Source organism: Dendrobium catenatum, unplaced genomic scaffold (assembly GCF_001605985.2).
Source record: "Dendrobium catenatum unplaced genomic scaffold, ASM160598v2 fragScaff_scaffold_651, whole genome shotgun sequence".
In the NCBI taxonomy this organism is placed as follows: Eukaryota; Viridiplantae; Streptophyta; class Magnoliopsida; order Asparagales; family Orchidaceae; genus Dendrobium; species Dendrobium catenatum.
This window is the reverse complement of record NW_021319113.1, coordinates 476,840-492,536: the sequence shown is the minus strand read 5'-3', so window position 1 is coordinate 492,536 and position 15,697 is coordinate 476,840. Positions and strand designations below refer to the sequence as shown.

At 36.0% G+C, this 15,697-nt stretch overlaps 1 protein-coding gene across 3 annotated transcripts; it reads left to right on the top strand.

The window, feature by feature from the left end:
* Window positions 1-299: 299 nt before the first annotated feature.
* LOC110115512 (cytochrome B5-like protein) lies at window positions 300-15,548 on the top strand. 3 transcript variants are annotated; one of them, XM_028695508.1, is made up of 7 exons: window positions 300-481; window positions 4,827-4,928; window positions 5,004-5,038; window positions 6,852-6,929; window positions 7,035-7,126; window positions 11,504-11,571; window positions 15,275-15,548. In XM_028695508.1, exons 2-6 carry the CDS (start codon window positions 4,850-4,852, stop codon window positions 11,568-11,570), a joined length of 351 nt encoding a protein of 116 aa, XP_028551341.1. In that variant the 5' UTR covers window positions 300-481; window positions 4,827-4,849; the 3' UTR covers window position 11,571; window positions 15,275-15,548. The 3 variants fall into 3 exon arrangements, with proteins under 3 accessions (XP_028551341.1, XP_020704432.1, XP_020704433.1); XM_020848773.2 differs by having other exon boundaries at window positions 15,266-15,548; XM_020848774.2 differs by lacking the exon at window positions 15,275-15,548 and adding an exon at window positions 12,093-13,211.
* Window positions 15,549-15,697: the final 149 nt, after the last annotated feature.

Below are 15,697 nucleotides of genomic sequence, written 5' to 3'. Positions count from 1 at the left end.
CTAAATCTAGCCTAAGAGCATCTCCAACTGAATTGCAAACGTCCATATCATGAGCCTTAACCCGAATGTCAAAAAGAAATATATTTTTGCAACTATGAGTGTGTCACATTATTTATAGAATTTTATTTTTTTATAAATATGAAGAAGAGAAATATTCTACATAGAATATTCTTTTTTGTATTAAAAATAAAATTTGGTTAAGAATGAATTAATATTTAATTTGATAATTACAGTAATTTGAAATGAAAAATAAAAAAAATTGATTCAAGATGCCCTAAATACAACACCCGAGAAATATTCTGAATCGCTCGATCAAGCGACCTTCGGCGGGCACCCTAGCTCGTCGGCCCAGCTTCCATTCTACTGAAATCAGCAGCCAGAGATCGAACATATGAAATCCGTTCATTGACATGTATTTTAGTCGACGCTGCTACTTGTTGAAGCCGGATTACATTGTGAACAGGTTGCCATTGCCAGGAAGGTAATTCTTTGACAAGCTCTGCTTCCTTTGTTAAAATGAATTTTTCTACTTCGTTAGAATTTGTTTAATTAAGAAGAATTAATTTCAACTATTCCGACTTGATATTTTCTTTTTGCTGGACCAAGAATGTTTATTTATTTATTTATTTTTTGTGGTGGAAACTAGACTAGGAATGGTGCGATATTTGTCTGAAATAAGTGCATAGATTTTGTGGTCTTTTTAATTTTCATTTTTTCGTAAAACCTGAAGGATCATTGTTTAATATATGTCAACCTCCTTTTTGTAAGTTTTCTTTGTAAGCAAATTGCTTTATGGTAGAGTTTTGTTAAATAAACTGGATGTTAAACTGGACTCCATATTAATGATATCCATGATGCTCCTTATTGAGGGACATCGAGTGGGACGGGTGGGATGACAGTTTGAGGAGCAAAAATCAAAGTTTATTTCTTGATTTGGATCAACACCATGGATTCTCCTCAAGGGCATACAGTCATTGGGATTTTTGCTCTTATCGGACGTGCACCAATGGTACCATAGGCATCCTCAGAATTCAAATGCTATGCTTTGGGATTCATGTTATAAACATCAGATCATACCAATGGTACAATAGGCATCCTCAGAATTCAAATGCTATGCTTTGGGATTCATGTTATAAACATCAGATCATGTGCAATGGGAAATAAATCCTTTCATGAAATTTGTGTGGGTATCCTCCTTGGTATGCCCATGAGAAGTCTAAGTGAAGGGTGGTTCTCTAGGGTTTCTTAGGCCATGTTTAGAGGCTTCCACGATGCACTCTCTCTTAGATGCATTTCAAATAAGATTGAAAAAGCTACACCATAAGCATCTGAAGGATTCTCTTCCAATGCTTTGGGATGCGAGCTATGGACATTAGATCATGTATTTGCTTGGGTATCCTCCTTGATATGCCTATGATAACTCTTAAGTGAAGGATGATTTTCTTCTCTTTTGTGATTGGTTGTTGTATATCTTTCTCGATCTTGGTGTTGCTTCTACTTCAAATTATTTAGTGTCCTTGCCCCAACAAATTCGGTTTAAAGCTCAGTTATGAGATTGATGACCATAAAGTTTGAAATCAAGATATTTAATTGGTCAAAAAATTTTTTCCTTCATCGAATCATGATTCTTTTAGCAATCAAATTATTCTTAATTGAATACTTCGCAAAAATAGTTAATGGGTGGTTGTGGTTTTTGTTGGAGCAGCACATACTATGAAAGTGGAAAAATCTTACCTTTGTGGTTATAGGCATGGTTTAGAATTGCGCAATGAGGCTTTAAGGATTTATTTTTGGGTGAGGCGAGGTGTAAGCCTCAAAAGTAAAGCATTAAATTTAATAAAATACAAAAATAAAGTATTTGAGAGTAATCCTTCTTAGGCCTTTATAAAACGTAACATCATAAAAATTTGAGTTTGACTTTCTCCCATTAAAACATCTAAGAATAATCTAATAGTGCCAAAATGACATTATAAAATGCCATACTAACATTGCATAATAAACAAGAAGTCTAAGATAAACAAGTTAACATAAACAAGAAGTTTAAAATAAACTAGTTATGACTTAGTACTTCGAATTCAAAAGTCCCTCCCACTTCTATCTATCACTTAGAGGGCCTTCATTAGAATCAATATTATAGTTGATTGATTTCTCATCTCCCTCAACCTCACTTGTATGAATATCCTTCCAATCTTCTTGATCATCTTTAATCTCAATCATTTCTTGTAAAAATAAAATCTAATAAAAAATATTATTTAAAATAATGATTATATTGACCTTTCATAAGTCCTATTACACAAGGTTTTATACTACATTTTATGTTACTCATTTGTCAACTTTTATTGTTCAGGTTCCTTCCTCCATAAAAAAAGTCAATATTAAGATCTTCCTCTTGTAATTATAATGATGAAACTCCATTTTCATCATTCATAAATTATTCGTTATATGAAGGCACATCATTAATAATTAAGGGATCTTCATTATACTCCAAAACTTTCATACAAATCATGAAATAGAGCCATACACCTCATTATGTGTGCTTTAATGCGTATCTCAATCAAGGCATACACCTCATTTATCCCATTGAGCGGCATAAACCTCAAGGTGCTTTGCATGTTCCTCATCCTGAGTTGACGCTCAGGGTGCACATTAAATTGTGAAATTTTAAATAATTAGTGTAGAAACAGCTTTAGAATAAATTCTGATAGGAGGTGATGAGAGAAATTTAGTAGGTGATCATAAGGATCTTGTTTGCATTGCACAATTTGTCGTGGTGCCAATTCACGCCATTGCACCATTATGAGCAATCAAATAATCACTTTGGAAATACAGAAGTTTCGTGGTGGATGCAATTTTAGTATTGATGAATCTATTTTGTGTGAAAGAAATTTGCTTTTGAAGGTCACATGCAGATGTTCAGAGACTGCACAAATTGAGGCTTTAGTTTTTTAGCATGTTCGACCTGAAGAAGACTCATATAGGATATCCAATTTTCCTCTCCATTGAATCAATGGGGAGTATTGTTAAACACATCTCAATAGTAAAGATATTCAAAACATTCTTAGACAAAGAGAATGGAATTAGATAGATGATACCACGCATTGAGGAGTCAAAATCAGGACATGTTTGGATTCTAAGAACATGTGGTCACAGGAATTTATGCCCTTCATAGGACTTATGCTAATGACAAACTGTGTGATAGCCATCCACAAGATTTGCATCCAGTTCCTTGTGATGCATTTGATGGGTCTTGAATCTTGTGTGTTTGGGAAAGGGATCTTATCTCAAAATTTACATAGTTATTTGATATGTATGCATTGATGATAAGCAAAGGATGCTTCTTTAGGTTTTCTTAACCCATGGTTCTCAACTTTTATAGTATACCCTCTTGGATTATGATTTCATGTAAGATTTAGCACTACCCTCGCTATAAGAGATTGTTGGAGTGAAGACCTCTTAATTTTTGTTTCTTGGTGAGCGATGTTAGCAAGGGTTTTGGCTTGCTTCATCTTGATGTTCGATATCTTGATGAGAAATAGTTAATTTGTCTATGAGAGATTCTATTGGGCTTATTCTTTGAGTGTACTTGTTACTTGGTTTATGAAGGGTGATTAGTGCTCCTTCATAGTAGACCATGAAGGGTCGCGAGTGTACATTCCTTTTGCATACCATGGTTTTGACTTCTATATTTGTTAGTAGATGGGAGTAGTTTTGGTTGAAGTTGAACTACATAAATCTTAGCATCTTTTGTGTTGTGATTTTTATTTCTTGTTTGATGGTTATATGTGGCATATCATTCTTGATCTTGGTGAAGCTTCAGCATTAGTTATTTGATACTCTCATAATAACACATGCTTTTATTTAAAAAATATTAGTTGTATACTCAATGCTTGATTTTTAATGTCATAAAAAAAATTGTTCTTTTTTATTGATAATGAAAAGGTTATGGTAGCTGCTAGCTCATCTTGAGGTTATGTATGTACTTGTAGCCCCCAACTGGAGAAAATCAGCTTGTATTCTTTCTTTCATTTTGGTGAACTACCCTTGTAAGCTTGACCAAAATTCTCAACAAGAATTGGAGCTTTACCGTTAGAGATAGGATACGAAATGAGCATATATGTGAAAAGGTTGGAGTAGCTCCCGTGGAAGATAAGATTAGAGAGAGTCGCCTTAGATGGTTTGGTCACATTAAACGGAGGCCTTCCGATGACCCGATTAGGAAAGTTAAGGTATTAGATTTGACTTATATTAAGAAATGTAGATGTATACCTAAAAAGACTTGGTTAGAAAATATTATAAATGATCTTTCTTTATTAGATTTAAATGAGAATTTGACTTTTAACATAGCACAATGGCGAAAAGGATTCATGTAGCCTACCCCACATAGTGGGACAAAGGCTTGATGTTGTTGTTATTGTTGTTGATTGTGTGAGAGACCTGTTATGATCTTAATTTGACTAGTTATGATCTTATTTTGTCTTAAGTATGTTGTTTATTATTTTATTTTTTATTAATTTAATGGTTTAATTTTAAGTTTTAACGTCTCGTGGCTTATGCCTCACCTCATAAACGTAAAACTCTTCTATACCCAATTGCATAATTTGAAACTTATTTCAAATGCTATAGGATGACTTCTTTCATGTTCTTCCTCTTATTCCTTCTGCTGCGGTTCAATATTTCTGCAGTTTGGTATGGTTTTCAGGATTGCATAACATATTGCTGAATGTTAGTCATGATGTCCTGTAAAAAATCTTTGTTTTCTGCTGCCTTCTAATCTTCAATGATTTGATGGAAAGTGAATTCATTAAGTGCCTTACTGGATTTTGTAGCTCACCGCTGGAGCTCACTTGAAATGGAGATGATTGCTGTGGCGTTGCTTTTAGCTGCTCTCCTGGGAGCTCTATTTCTATATCCAAGATCTGCAGGAAAAGGTAGCAATGTAAGCATTTGATATGTTTAGTTATAGTACTGCTATTTGGATCATCCGACAAAATCTGTTGGTGCAGGTAAAACCGAAGGGGATCTCCAGACTATCGCTAAGGTATGCCTTTAAAGTTATGAGCTCTGTGGTGTATGCAAGGAGTCAAAATGTCTTTACCTTTATTGATAAACGTCTTGATGTCACATACATTAACAAGATTAAAAGCTGAAAACCAGTCAAGTACTTCTGCATTCAAATACGCTCTTTTAAAAATAGATATTTCAATTTAAGAGGGTCAAACTATAGCAAAGAGTTGGTTTCCTAAGATCCTGGGTTAGAATCGCAGAGGCAAATCACTTTGCAATACAAGAGTGATTTTGTACATAAGCCACTCTCCATTCCTCATATTGACGGGAATCTCATGCATTGCACATGCCCTTGTTCCTATTTCCTTTTCAATGATTGTTTCCGCTCTCCCTCATTTGGTCTTCACCGATAAAACAATTAAGGTCATGATGCATAAATGTCGAATTGTTTATTGAAAACTCACAGATTTCTCCCTTTGCAAACAGTGTTCTTATTTTTAAATGAGGTGCTGCTTATTTACTGGAAGTAATAATTTATGTTTATGACCTTAGCATGCATGGGAAATTCTAGGACATAGTTTGTTTAAATCATGAATTGGCATTTACTATTTTCTTAGCCTTTGTCGTAAAATGTTGGCTTCACTCTACACTCCTCGACCAAACCCACCTCACTTATTCCTTTTAAAATCATTAACAAGGTATTGAATTCATCCAGTAATCTGATTTGTTTAAGATAATCTGTTGTTGACTTCTAGATGTCAGTTTATGTTCTGAAGGCTAAAATAAATGTCAACAAAAGGGATGTTAATAATCACTGTTAATCTTTTTAGGGTCTATTTGGCTTGCTGCAAATAGGGTGTAAAATATTCCAAATTTAGGGGTTTTGAAAATATTGATTTTTGGTTTGAAGTAAAAGCAATGTGAAGTAAAATTTCAGGCATTTTGAATACACCAGTTAGTTCATTTATGGTGTATCTAGAATTCTTCCGATATGGGCGATTTTCAGATATACCACAAACTCATCACCATTACCACTGCCTGCCGGCAACCTCCGCCTTTAGCCGCCACTACCCTCCACTACCCCCTCCTGTCGCCGTCCACCGTCGATCACCTCAGGTTGGCTACCACCGCTGTCACCTCTAGCAGGCCACCACCTTCGGCGGTCGTCAATACCTTTGACTAGCCACCATCACCGATCGGCAAACAATTCATGTCGCTACTCTCTATCGTTGGTCAGCCACCACCGCCGGGGGCGGCCTTTAGTTGGCCACCACAGTAGGGCGCAGCCAAACACCTTAGACCAGCCACCATCACCCATTGCTACCCTCCACCACCGACAGCCATGAACCACTGCCGGCCACCACCGCCGACACCACCACTAGCTGACCGCCACCGCCGGCCATCACCTGCTACCCCCCTGTTGCTGCGGACCACCACCAACCACCACTTGCCACCGCTTGCTGCCACCTAACAAGGCAGGTCGCCAACCACTGCTGACCACCTCGGCCACAACTTTTTTGCACTTTACATTGCATATACTCAACTTCAAACCAAACTAAAAAGTAATGTCATGCATTTCATTTACAATCTTCCAAAGTATTCCTTTTACACCACATTTTTTTTTACACTACATTCCTTTTTCAGACCCCCTTAGATAAAATAAAATAAAGCTAATATATTGTTTTTGATAAATAGTATTGTTATCTAGATGACATTGCTATCAATGCAACAATGAATCAAACAACTCCTAAAAATCTTGCTGATAGAAGTATATCACCTAACTTTTTTGATTATTTGCTGATGCCACTACATGTCTCATTTTTTTTTAATGTCCTTTTTGTCTTTAGAAATTGAAAACTTATACTAAGGAGGAAGTTTCTCTTCATAATAAGAGGGATGACTGCTGGATTATTGTCAAAGACAAGGTTCTGTTATAAGACTTGCTTTTAATTTCTATCCAAGTTTCCATTTCCCGATCTTCTGTGCTATAAATCACTGAAACTATAATGCAATTTGTTCTCCCCATGCAGGTGTATAATGTAACTCCATATGTGGAAGAACATCCAGGCGGGGATGCCATTTTGAATCATGCTGGAGGCGATTCAACTGAGGGCTTTTTTGGGTTTGCACCTGTTATAGTTCAAATTATTATAGATCAAATTATAACTTCTTGGACATTATATTCCATTTTTCATCCTCAAACATTTTTCTTGTATGACTTTTAAATAAGATTGTAAGTATATAAATTGTGGGTCATATATTTGACTCGCCTTTTTTAAGGTGCAATTAGGCATTATCGAGATTGCCCCATGACCGACCACCTTTACTTGTTAACACATTAGCTAGAAGAGTTGCAGGTGATCATGGGCCCACAACTTTGTTCCTAGGTTGATAGAATCCAAAGTGTCCTTTAACTGAGAACCAAGGGAGCATTGGGGAATAGCTGCTAAGGACTTGAGAGTATAACAATTGAGAATCCGATACCCAAGATATTAGATGAACACTAGGGTTCGATGATTGAGGACTGTATTATTGTTAAATTCAAAAAATTGGAGAGAAAAAAGGTTTAATTTTACTGCATAAAGCTCTGCCTATTTATAAATCTATATAATATATCTTAATAATGAAGCAAATAATTACAGAATAATGCATAATTGTACTAATATAATCCTTCCTAAATTAGCCACTTAAATATGGAAGGAGATTGGCGTAGGTGACCCTCCCACGAATCCCCATGTTGGCCATGGAACAAGAGGGAAGGGGTGGCTGGGACAATATTGGACACTCCCCCTCAAGCTGGACAATACAGATTTGTCATTTCCAGCTTGGTAATTAGTTTCAGAAAGGTAGAGTTATTAAGTCCTTTGGTAAAAATTTCTGCAAGCTGATCTTTTGATGAGATATGATAAATACAAATAAGTCTACTGTCCAATTTCTCCTGTATGAAATTTCTGTCCACTTCTATGTGCTTGGTCATGTTGAATTGGATTGTAAGCTAATGTTGATTGCTGATTTGCTGTCACAATGTAGTTTCATGGGTCATTCCCACTTGATCCTTAGGTCTTCTAGCATTATCTTGATCCATTCTAGCTCTTATATGCCTAAGGTCATAGTTCTAAACCTTGCCTTTGCATTAGACCTTGTCACCACATTCTATCTCTTGCTCCTCCATGTAACTATGTTTCCCCAAGGAAATGTGCAGTATCTTGAGGTAGATCATCTATTTGCTGGTGATCTTGCGTAATTTGTTTTAGTATAAGCTTATGGGATTATTCCACATTCTCTTATGAAGAGAATCCTCTTTCTTTGATTTTTCTTGAGGTAGTGCAATATTCTGTCTACTGCTTGCATGTGAGTATGCTTTGAATTCTACACGAACTGTCTGACTATGCTTACAACAAAGGCTATATCTGCTATAGTGTGGGAAAGGTAGATCAATTTTCTCACAAGTCTATGATAAGCTCTCTTATCTATGTCTGGATCCTTTTTAGCTTCCTCCAATTTGAGATTTGGTTCTACTGGTGTGTTGGTGCTAGTTTACAAGCTAGTTTACTTGTTTCTTTAAGAAGAATAATAATGTATTTCTGTTGTGAAATGAAGATTCCTTTACTAGAGTGGATCACTTCAATTCTAGGAAACATTTCAATCTACCAAGTTCTTTGATCTCAAATTTCTTAGCAATATATTTCTTTAGAATCACTTTCTCTTTTTCATCATTCCCCGTCAGGATAATATCATCCACATAAACTAACAAAACTATGACTACCCCTAAGTCTGAGTGCTTGAAGAATAATGTATGGTCCCCCTTTGCTTTGCGATAACCATTTAGTAGCCTAACTTTTGAGAACCTTTCAACCCATGCTCTAGGTGCCCATATAATCTTTTTTAACCTACACACTTTATCACCCCCAGATTTTTTCTTGAATCATAGTGAAATCTCAATACTTATTTTCTTCCTCGAAGTACCCATGTAGGAATGCATTTTTTAGATCTAGCTGTTCTAGATGCCAGTTATAATTAGTTGGTAGTAAGAGAATGATCCTCACAGTGTTCATCTTGGCCATAAGTGCAAAAGTTTTCTGTTAGTCAATGTCGTATGTCTGAGTGTATCCTTCCGATACCAATCTTGCCTTATATATATTTTGTGTACCATCAACTTATATTTCGTAGAGAACACCTATTTGTAGCTAATTTGTTTGTTTCCTATTGTTGATTGGTGATCTCCTAGGTATTAATATTCTTTAGGACTTGCATTTCATCTTTCATAACACTTTTCAATTTTCATCAGATAAGGCTTCAAAAATATTATTAGGATTATGAATATTATTTAGTATAACATGGAAAGTTTTGTGTGAAGGTGAGAAATTATGGAGGGATACAAAGTTGATTACGGAGTGCACATGAGTTAAGGTTATTTAGGTGAACTTATTTTTACCTCAATTTTAGGGGACAACTTAGATTCTTGGATATGCTCTGAAACTTAGTTTGGATTTGTATGCATGGAATATATACATCCAAATCTCATTTTATCCATAATAACTTTGTCCTTAATTTCCCTGGCTTTGGTTTTAGATTTTGGTGGATCGATTTGAGGTGGAGCTGGAAGGTCAAGTGGGGCAAGCTCACTTTCCTCACTTCCTCGGTTTCAGTCTCCCCTTGAAGATAAGGTTTGGTGAAATAGGATTTTTGTTTGTCAAAAGTGATGCCAACAGGCAAAAGGATTTTTTTGGTGGAGGGGTGATAGTACTTATAACTTCTCTGGGTGGATGAATTTCTAACAAAGTTACACTTAGTGCTCTTATTATATCTAATTTTTTTTCTATTTTGCCTATGAATTTGAACATAGGCAGGATACCCAAAGATTTTGGGTGTGATTGTTATGAGTTCGGACTTTAGGTTAAAAAAAGGATAGGATATTCATTAGTGTTTTTAGTCTCAAGATTTTTTAAGGTAATCGGTTTATGAGATATGTGGCAGTCGGAAGGGCTCCCCCCCTTGGTGAAGGGCAACACAACTCCCGTCAGCCGCATGAAGCGTCTAGGCTCACGGTTTTCTTTGTTTTTGTTTCTCTTTATTTTTTCTAATCACCATCTCCATCCTCTCTCCAAACCTGCTGGCTTCATCCCCTTCTCCACCCAAACCCGCCGGCCTCTTCCCACAACCCTCTCTTCTTCCCTACCGAAATTCCCCATCCCCCTCCTAAGCTTAATCAGCCATCTTCCCCCCTCCTCCAAACCGCCAACACCCTCACAAACCCTAACCCTAATACCTCCATAGCCATCAGCCACCTTCTTTCTCCCATTGGCTCCCACAATTTCATATTGTATTCAAAGCCTTCCTATTTTATACATCTTAATTTGGTAATGAATTCAAATTCAAAATTCAAATTAATTTGAATTTGAATTTGTTTCATAAATTAGGATTCTTATTTTAGGAAAGTTGTTTAAATTAACTCTAATTAAATTTCTGATTGGATTTGATTTCAATTAATTTTCCTCAATTTTCCTCAAGTTGTTTAAATTAACTCTAATCAAGGCTCATTTTAATTCTCTTTCCCTAAACCCTCTCTTCTCTCTACTCGCCGCCCCCTCTCCTATCTCCTCTCTCTACTTAATTAATGCTTCTCTATTAAGGCCCCCAATCTCTCTCCTATTTTAATTAATTCCTTCCCAAAAAAATAGAACTCTATTTAAGGGATTAATAAAGTATCCCTTCCCTCCCTTTTCCATTTAGTTTGAAGTTCAAATTTCAATGATCCCCTCCCCCCCAATATCCGTTCTACATCAAAGATGCTAAGGGTTATTATTGGGCTCTCTTTCTCTCTCTCTCTCTCTCTCATGGTATCTCCTAAACTTAAAATACTAATTAATTTACAGACATTGAAATCCTTGATGCCATCTTATGTCATTGTCTTTGACACGCCTTCCAATCCCTTGATTGTTTGGTTTCCTTTTGCTCATGCATCTCAAAATGATTCTGTCTACAAGGCTGCAGAATTTACTCCGGATGAATCTGGTCTGATTAGTTTATCACCTTCCCATGCATTGATTGTTAGGTTTTCCTTCTGCGTTGTATGCCTCCAAAATGCTTGTCTGAAAAGCAGCAAAATTTTCTTAGGAGACCCAGCTGGGGGATTTTAAATGAAAGAAGGTAGATGACTAGAAGCATGCTTGCTGAGAAAGTGAGAATGTTCATGCTTTTCATGTATGACCTACCTGATTTGCTGTAACTAGAAATGGAAATGGATTGTCTTCCACGTTGGTTGTTTAATGCAGAGATTTTTTAACTAGATTTTGTAATTATGCTAAGATTCATTCAATTTTAAATGCAACAAAAACATTTAAGCAGATATTTGATTCAAGCTCCATCAGTGTGCAGTAGTAAGAAGGCATTTCATGTGTTATATATCATACATCTTGCAAAGAGTATACAAGCCTTGAAATAGGAAATCCGTTTAACTACTAGGCTATTTACCTATTTTCTTTTCTGTTTCTTGCAGCCCACAACATGCAACTCGTGTTTTTGACATGGTTGATGAGTTCTATATTGGGGATGTGAAGCTTTGAGGTCCGTATTTCAATGTTTACCAGCTTTTCACTTGACATAAAACTTAGGCTTTGTTTGGGACAGCTTTTTAGTTGCTTCTTAAAGCATCTTTTTAGTATAAAAATTAATTTTTGTACTAAAAAGCTGCTTTAAGAAGCATAAAAAAATCGTCCCAAACAAAGCCTTAATAAGTAACCACACATGAAGATTTACCTATGCAATGATGCAATAATTGCATTACTGAAGCTTATGCTCCTTTTTTATTTTGCTGATCACTTTTGTTCCATTCTTTGGACATTTGTATTTCATTTCTCAAACTAAAAAAATCCACTTAATTATTCAAAACCTTTTTGCCAACTCAAACGCTTTAGCGTACATAGTTTGTGATGTGATATCTATTAACAAAATGCTAAAAAGATTACTATTTATATAGTAACCCTAATAAAATAATGATGCAAACATTGTCTTTCCTTTCCCTAGGATTGTATCTCTTACTGCTACGTGTGTTTTACGTTTCTTTCTTGCTTTCTATGGTTTTTTAGGAGATTGTAAGAATAAGAGATTCTTTTTTGGGTGGTTTCCTTAAATGGCTCTTGGAACTGTAGCATCAACATTTTGAGGAACAATAGCAATTGGTTGCTTGCGGGGCTATTGCAATTAGTAGTTTGTAGGATTGTAGCAATCAATGGTATTGCGAAAATGAAGAACCTAACCTTTCCACTACGACACTTTTCTAGCGAAGGAGTGACCTTCCTGCTATGAGGGTCCGACGACTCTTTTCTTCAACCCAACATTACAATGCACATGATATATGCCTATGTGCTGGAATTCATGAAACTTGATGTATTTAATCATATTCTAACAGATTATGAAAATTAACTATATTTGGGGTTTTTTTTTATAATAAATAGGATCCATGACATATATAAAATTCATTGAGGAATGAAAAAAATTTATACTTTTTCTCATTTTTGACAACTACTTTTTGTGGTGAATTTAGACGAATTCATCAATTGGAAGATTAGATGCAGATGAATTCATCATTTGAATATAAAAAGTTGAATGAATTCTTGAATTCCAAAGAGGTACCATAATATCACATCGTTAAATTTGTGGTAATCAAGCTAAAGAAAAATACATCTCCATGGTGGGAGAGTTTAGAGCGAACACCGCAATGAGAAGGAGAAGAGTCATGATCACCCCTTGGACCAAGATGCAGAAGGAAATGCAGCGAAAATTCTTATCATAACAACTATTGACAAGACATGTTTATGTGACAACATAATTTACGAAGACAAGAACTCTCTGTTCAGAGCTTTGTCATGGAATTCAAGTAGTTGGGTTTGAAATGCAACTTGATTGAGCCGGAGTGGAATACAATTCCTCAATTTTTTCGGCTTCCTCTATTGCTAATGTGGTTCAGTTACAACTCTATTGGACACTTGTGGGTGTCATCAATCTGGCTCTCAAAGTGGAGAGACAGCAGCAACCTGGCAAATAGCAGAATTAGGTCGGGAAGGGAACCGAAAATCCTAGGGGAATTTGATTCAAGAACACTATCTCAGGTAGACAAACCGAAGGATCAATTCGTGAAGGTGCCCTAGGCCTGGTAGGACCAACAATAACACTAAATTTGCCTGTTCGAAATGTTTTAAATGCCAAAGCTTTGGGAACTTTTATTTGGTTCGGTGTAAGGAATCAGAGGAACATTCGGTCGTAGGCAAAATAGCGCCTATACCGAGGTGTACCGAGTTTTTTCAAAAACTCGGTACACCTCGGTATAGGCGCGATTTTGCCTACGACCGAATGTTCCTCTGCATCCGGTCGGAGGACGTAATAATTGTTCCAGCTTTGGACATAGAGAATAAGAATGTTCAAATCGGTGAATTGTTTCACTGGTACTAGAAGAAGCAGTGAAAGAATTGATAAAAGACAATGATTTAAGCAAAGAATCCAGGCGGAGAGCAAATTTTATATGCTGATGACTGAGAGTTACTGGTAGTTTAGCCCATCCTGAATATCAAATATGAAAAAGAGAATGAGTGGCTTCTTCACAGCATCTTTCGAATGAGGTGTATCGTTCAAGACAAGGTTTGCAATCTTGTAATTGATAGGAGAAGATGTGAGAATGTGATTTCCAGCCTTCATAATGAAGAAATTAAATCTTCCAATTATACCCCATCCGAAGCCATATAAACTATCTTGGCTCAATAAGGGAAACGAGGTATCTGGGGCCAAACAATGCTTGGTTCAGTTTTCAATTGAGAAAATTTCAGGAATACGTTTTGTATGTTGTTGTTCCTAGGGATGCTGCCACGGCCTTGACAATTTGATTGCAGAACCAAGCATGATGGGTTTCTTAATACTTATTCATTCCACAAAGACGACACCTCTATTATGTGGATGCCGTTGAAGCGACTGTGCCCGTTGAAAGCAAAAAGCAAGTTAATTTTGCCTCAATCGTTGTTCATGCAGGTAGAGTGGTCACTGTTTGGCCTTTAGTTGTGCTGGAATAAAACTCAAAACAGCCACCTTTGCCTGAAATTAGTCAGTCATTGCTACATCAACTCTGATGTATTCCCCGTGTCCATTCCAACTGAACACCTTCCACTGCAAGAAGTATAACACGCTATTAATTTCATTCCAAGGGCGACCATTGAGGGACTCCAACGGCAAGTGGATGATTAGATTGCTAATGGTTTGGTGTGTCCCAGCTCTCCTCCTGTCAAAGAAGAATGGATCTTGGCAAATTTGTATAGCCGCTGAGAACAAAATATCCATTAAACATTGATTTTTAATTTCCTGTCTCGATGATTTATTTAATCAGCTACATGGGGCAGCATGTTTCTCCAAAATAGATTTTAGAAATGGTTATCATCAAATTCGAATGCGACCAAGTGATGAAGAGGAAACAATATTAAAAATGCATGATGGCCTCTATGAATGGATCTTTATGCATTTGAACTATCCCATGCGTTCTACACCTTTATGCAGTTTATGAATTAGATGTTTCCGTTCTTTCTTGTGAAGCTTTGTGGTCGTCTATTTCGATGACATCCTTGGTATAGTTGGACCGCAGAAGAACATATCCAACATATACAACTTTTTGACGTTCATTTTGTTATAGGTATGGAAATTGACCCAATAAAAAAAATGAGGCCATTGTGGACTAGTTGATGCCCCAATCCCTAGTTTATGCACGAGATTCTACGGGCTAGCTTCCTCCTATCGCCGATTCATCTAACATTTTGGTACCTTTGATTGAGCTCCTAAAAACTACATTCATTTGAACTAAACAGGCTCAAGATAACTTCAATCAACGTAAGTTCCTAGAGATGTTGCCCCAGTATTATTATTACCTGATTCAATCAAGTCTTTGAAATGGAGTGTGAGGCTTCTAATATAGGCATCAGGCTGTTTTTATCTAAGGGGCGCATGCAGTTGCATATTATAATGAAAAACTAGATGAATCTCGATAAAAATGTTCATAATCAAATTTAAGGCAAAGCATGCTAAATTTATGGATCGAGTATCTTTCTTTCATTTCTTTCTGCTTATCGTTCTTAATTAGCACAAATTTAAAGCATGGATAGAATAGCATGATATTCATCTTCCAAAATAAGATGTATTGAAATGAAAACAAACATATTTCTTGTAAATTAAGATTGCTACTTATTATACTCGCATGTTCTTTGCATTTATAATTCTTTTGTAGATCCTGCAGAAGGCTGTTCCATATTTGGGATCAAACAAGCTGTGCAAACTACTCGATTAATCTGTTCATTGACCAATGGTTTTCTTAGATTTCTGAGATAAATGTACTGCTTCTCTACTATGTTATTATTACTCTTTTTTCGTAATATGATATATATCATATTTTGTTCGATTCAAACTGTTCAAATTGTTCACAATGGCATGAGATTTTTGTATTTTTAATGCGATCTGGGAAACGAGCAACAAAAACAAAAATTTCTGAAGACGAGGCTATTGTTGTTGTTGTTGCTGCTGTTTTTTTATGTAATATTTATTGTTTTTTTTTAGCACAAATTTGTTAATATTATATGAATTTACCTATGATTCATATATGTATTGAAAAATTTTGATTGAAATGTGTAGAAAAAAAAATATTTTGCTAGCAAATTTTGCT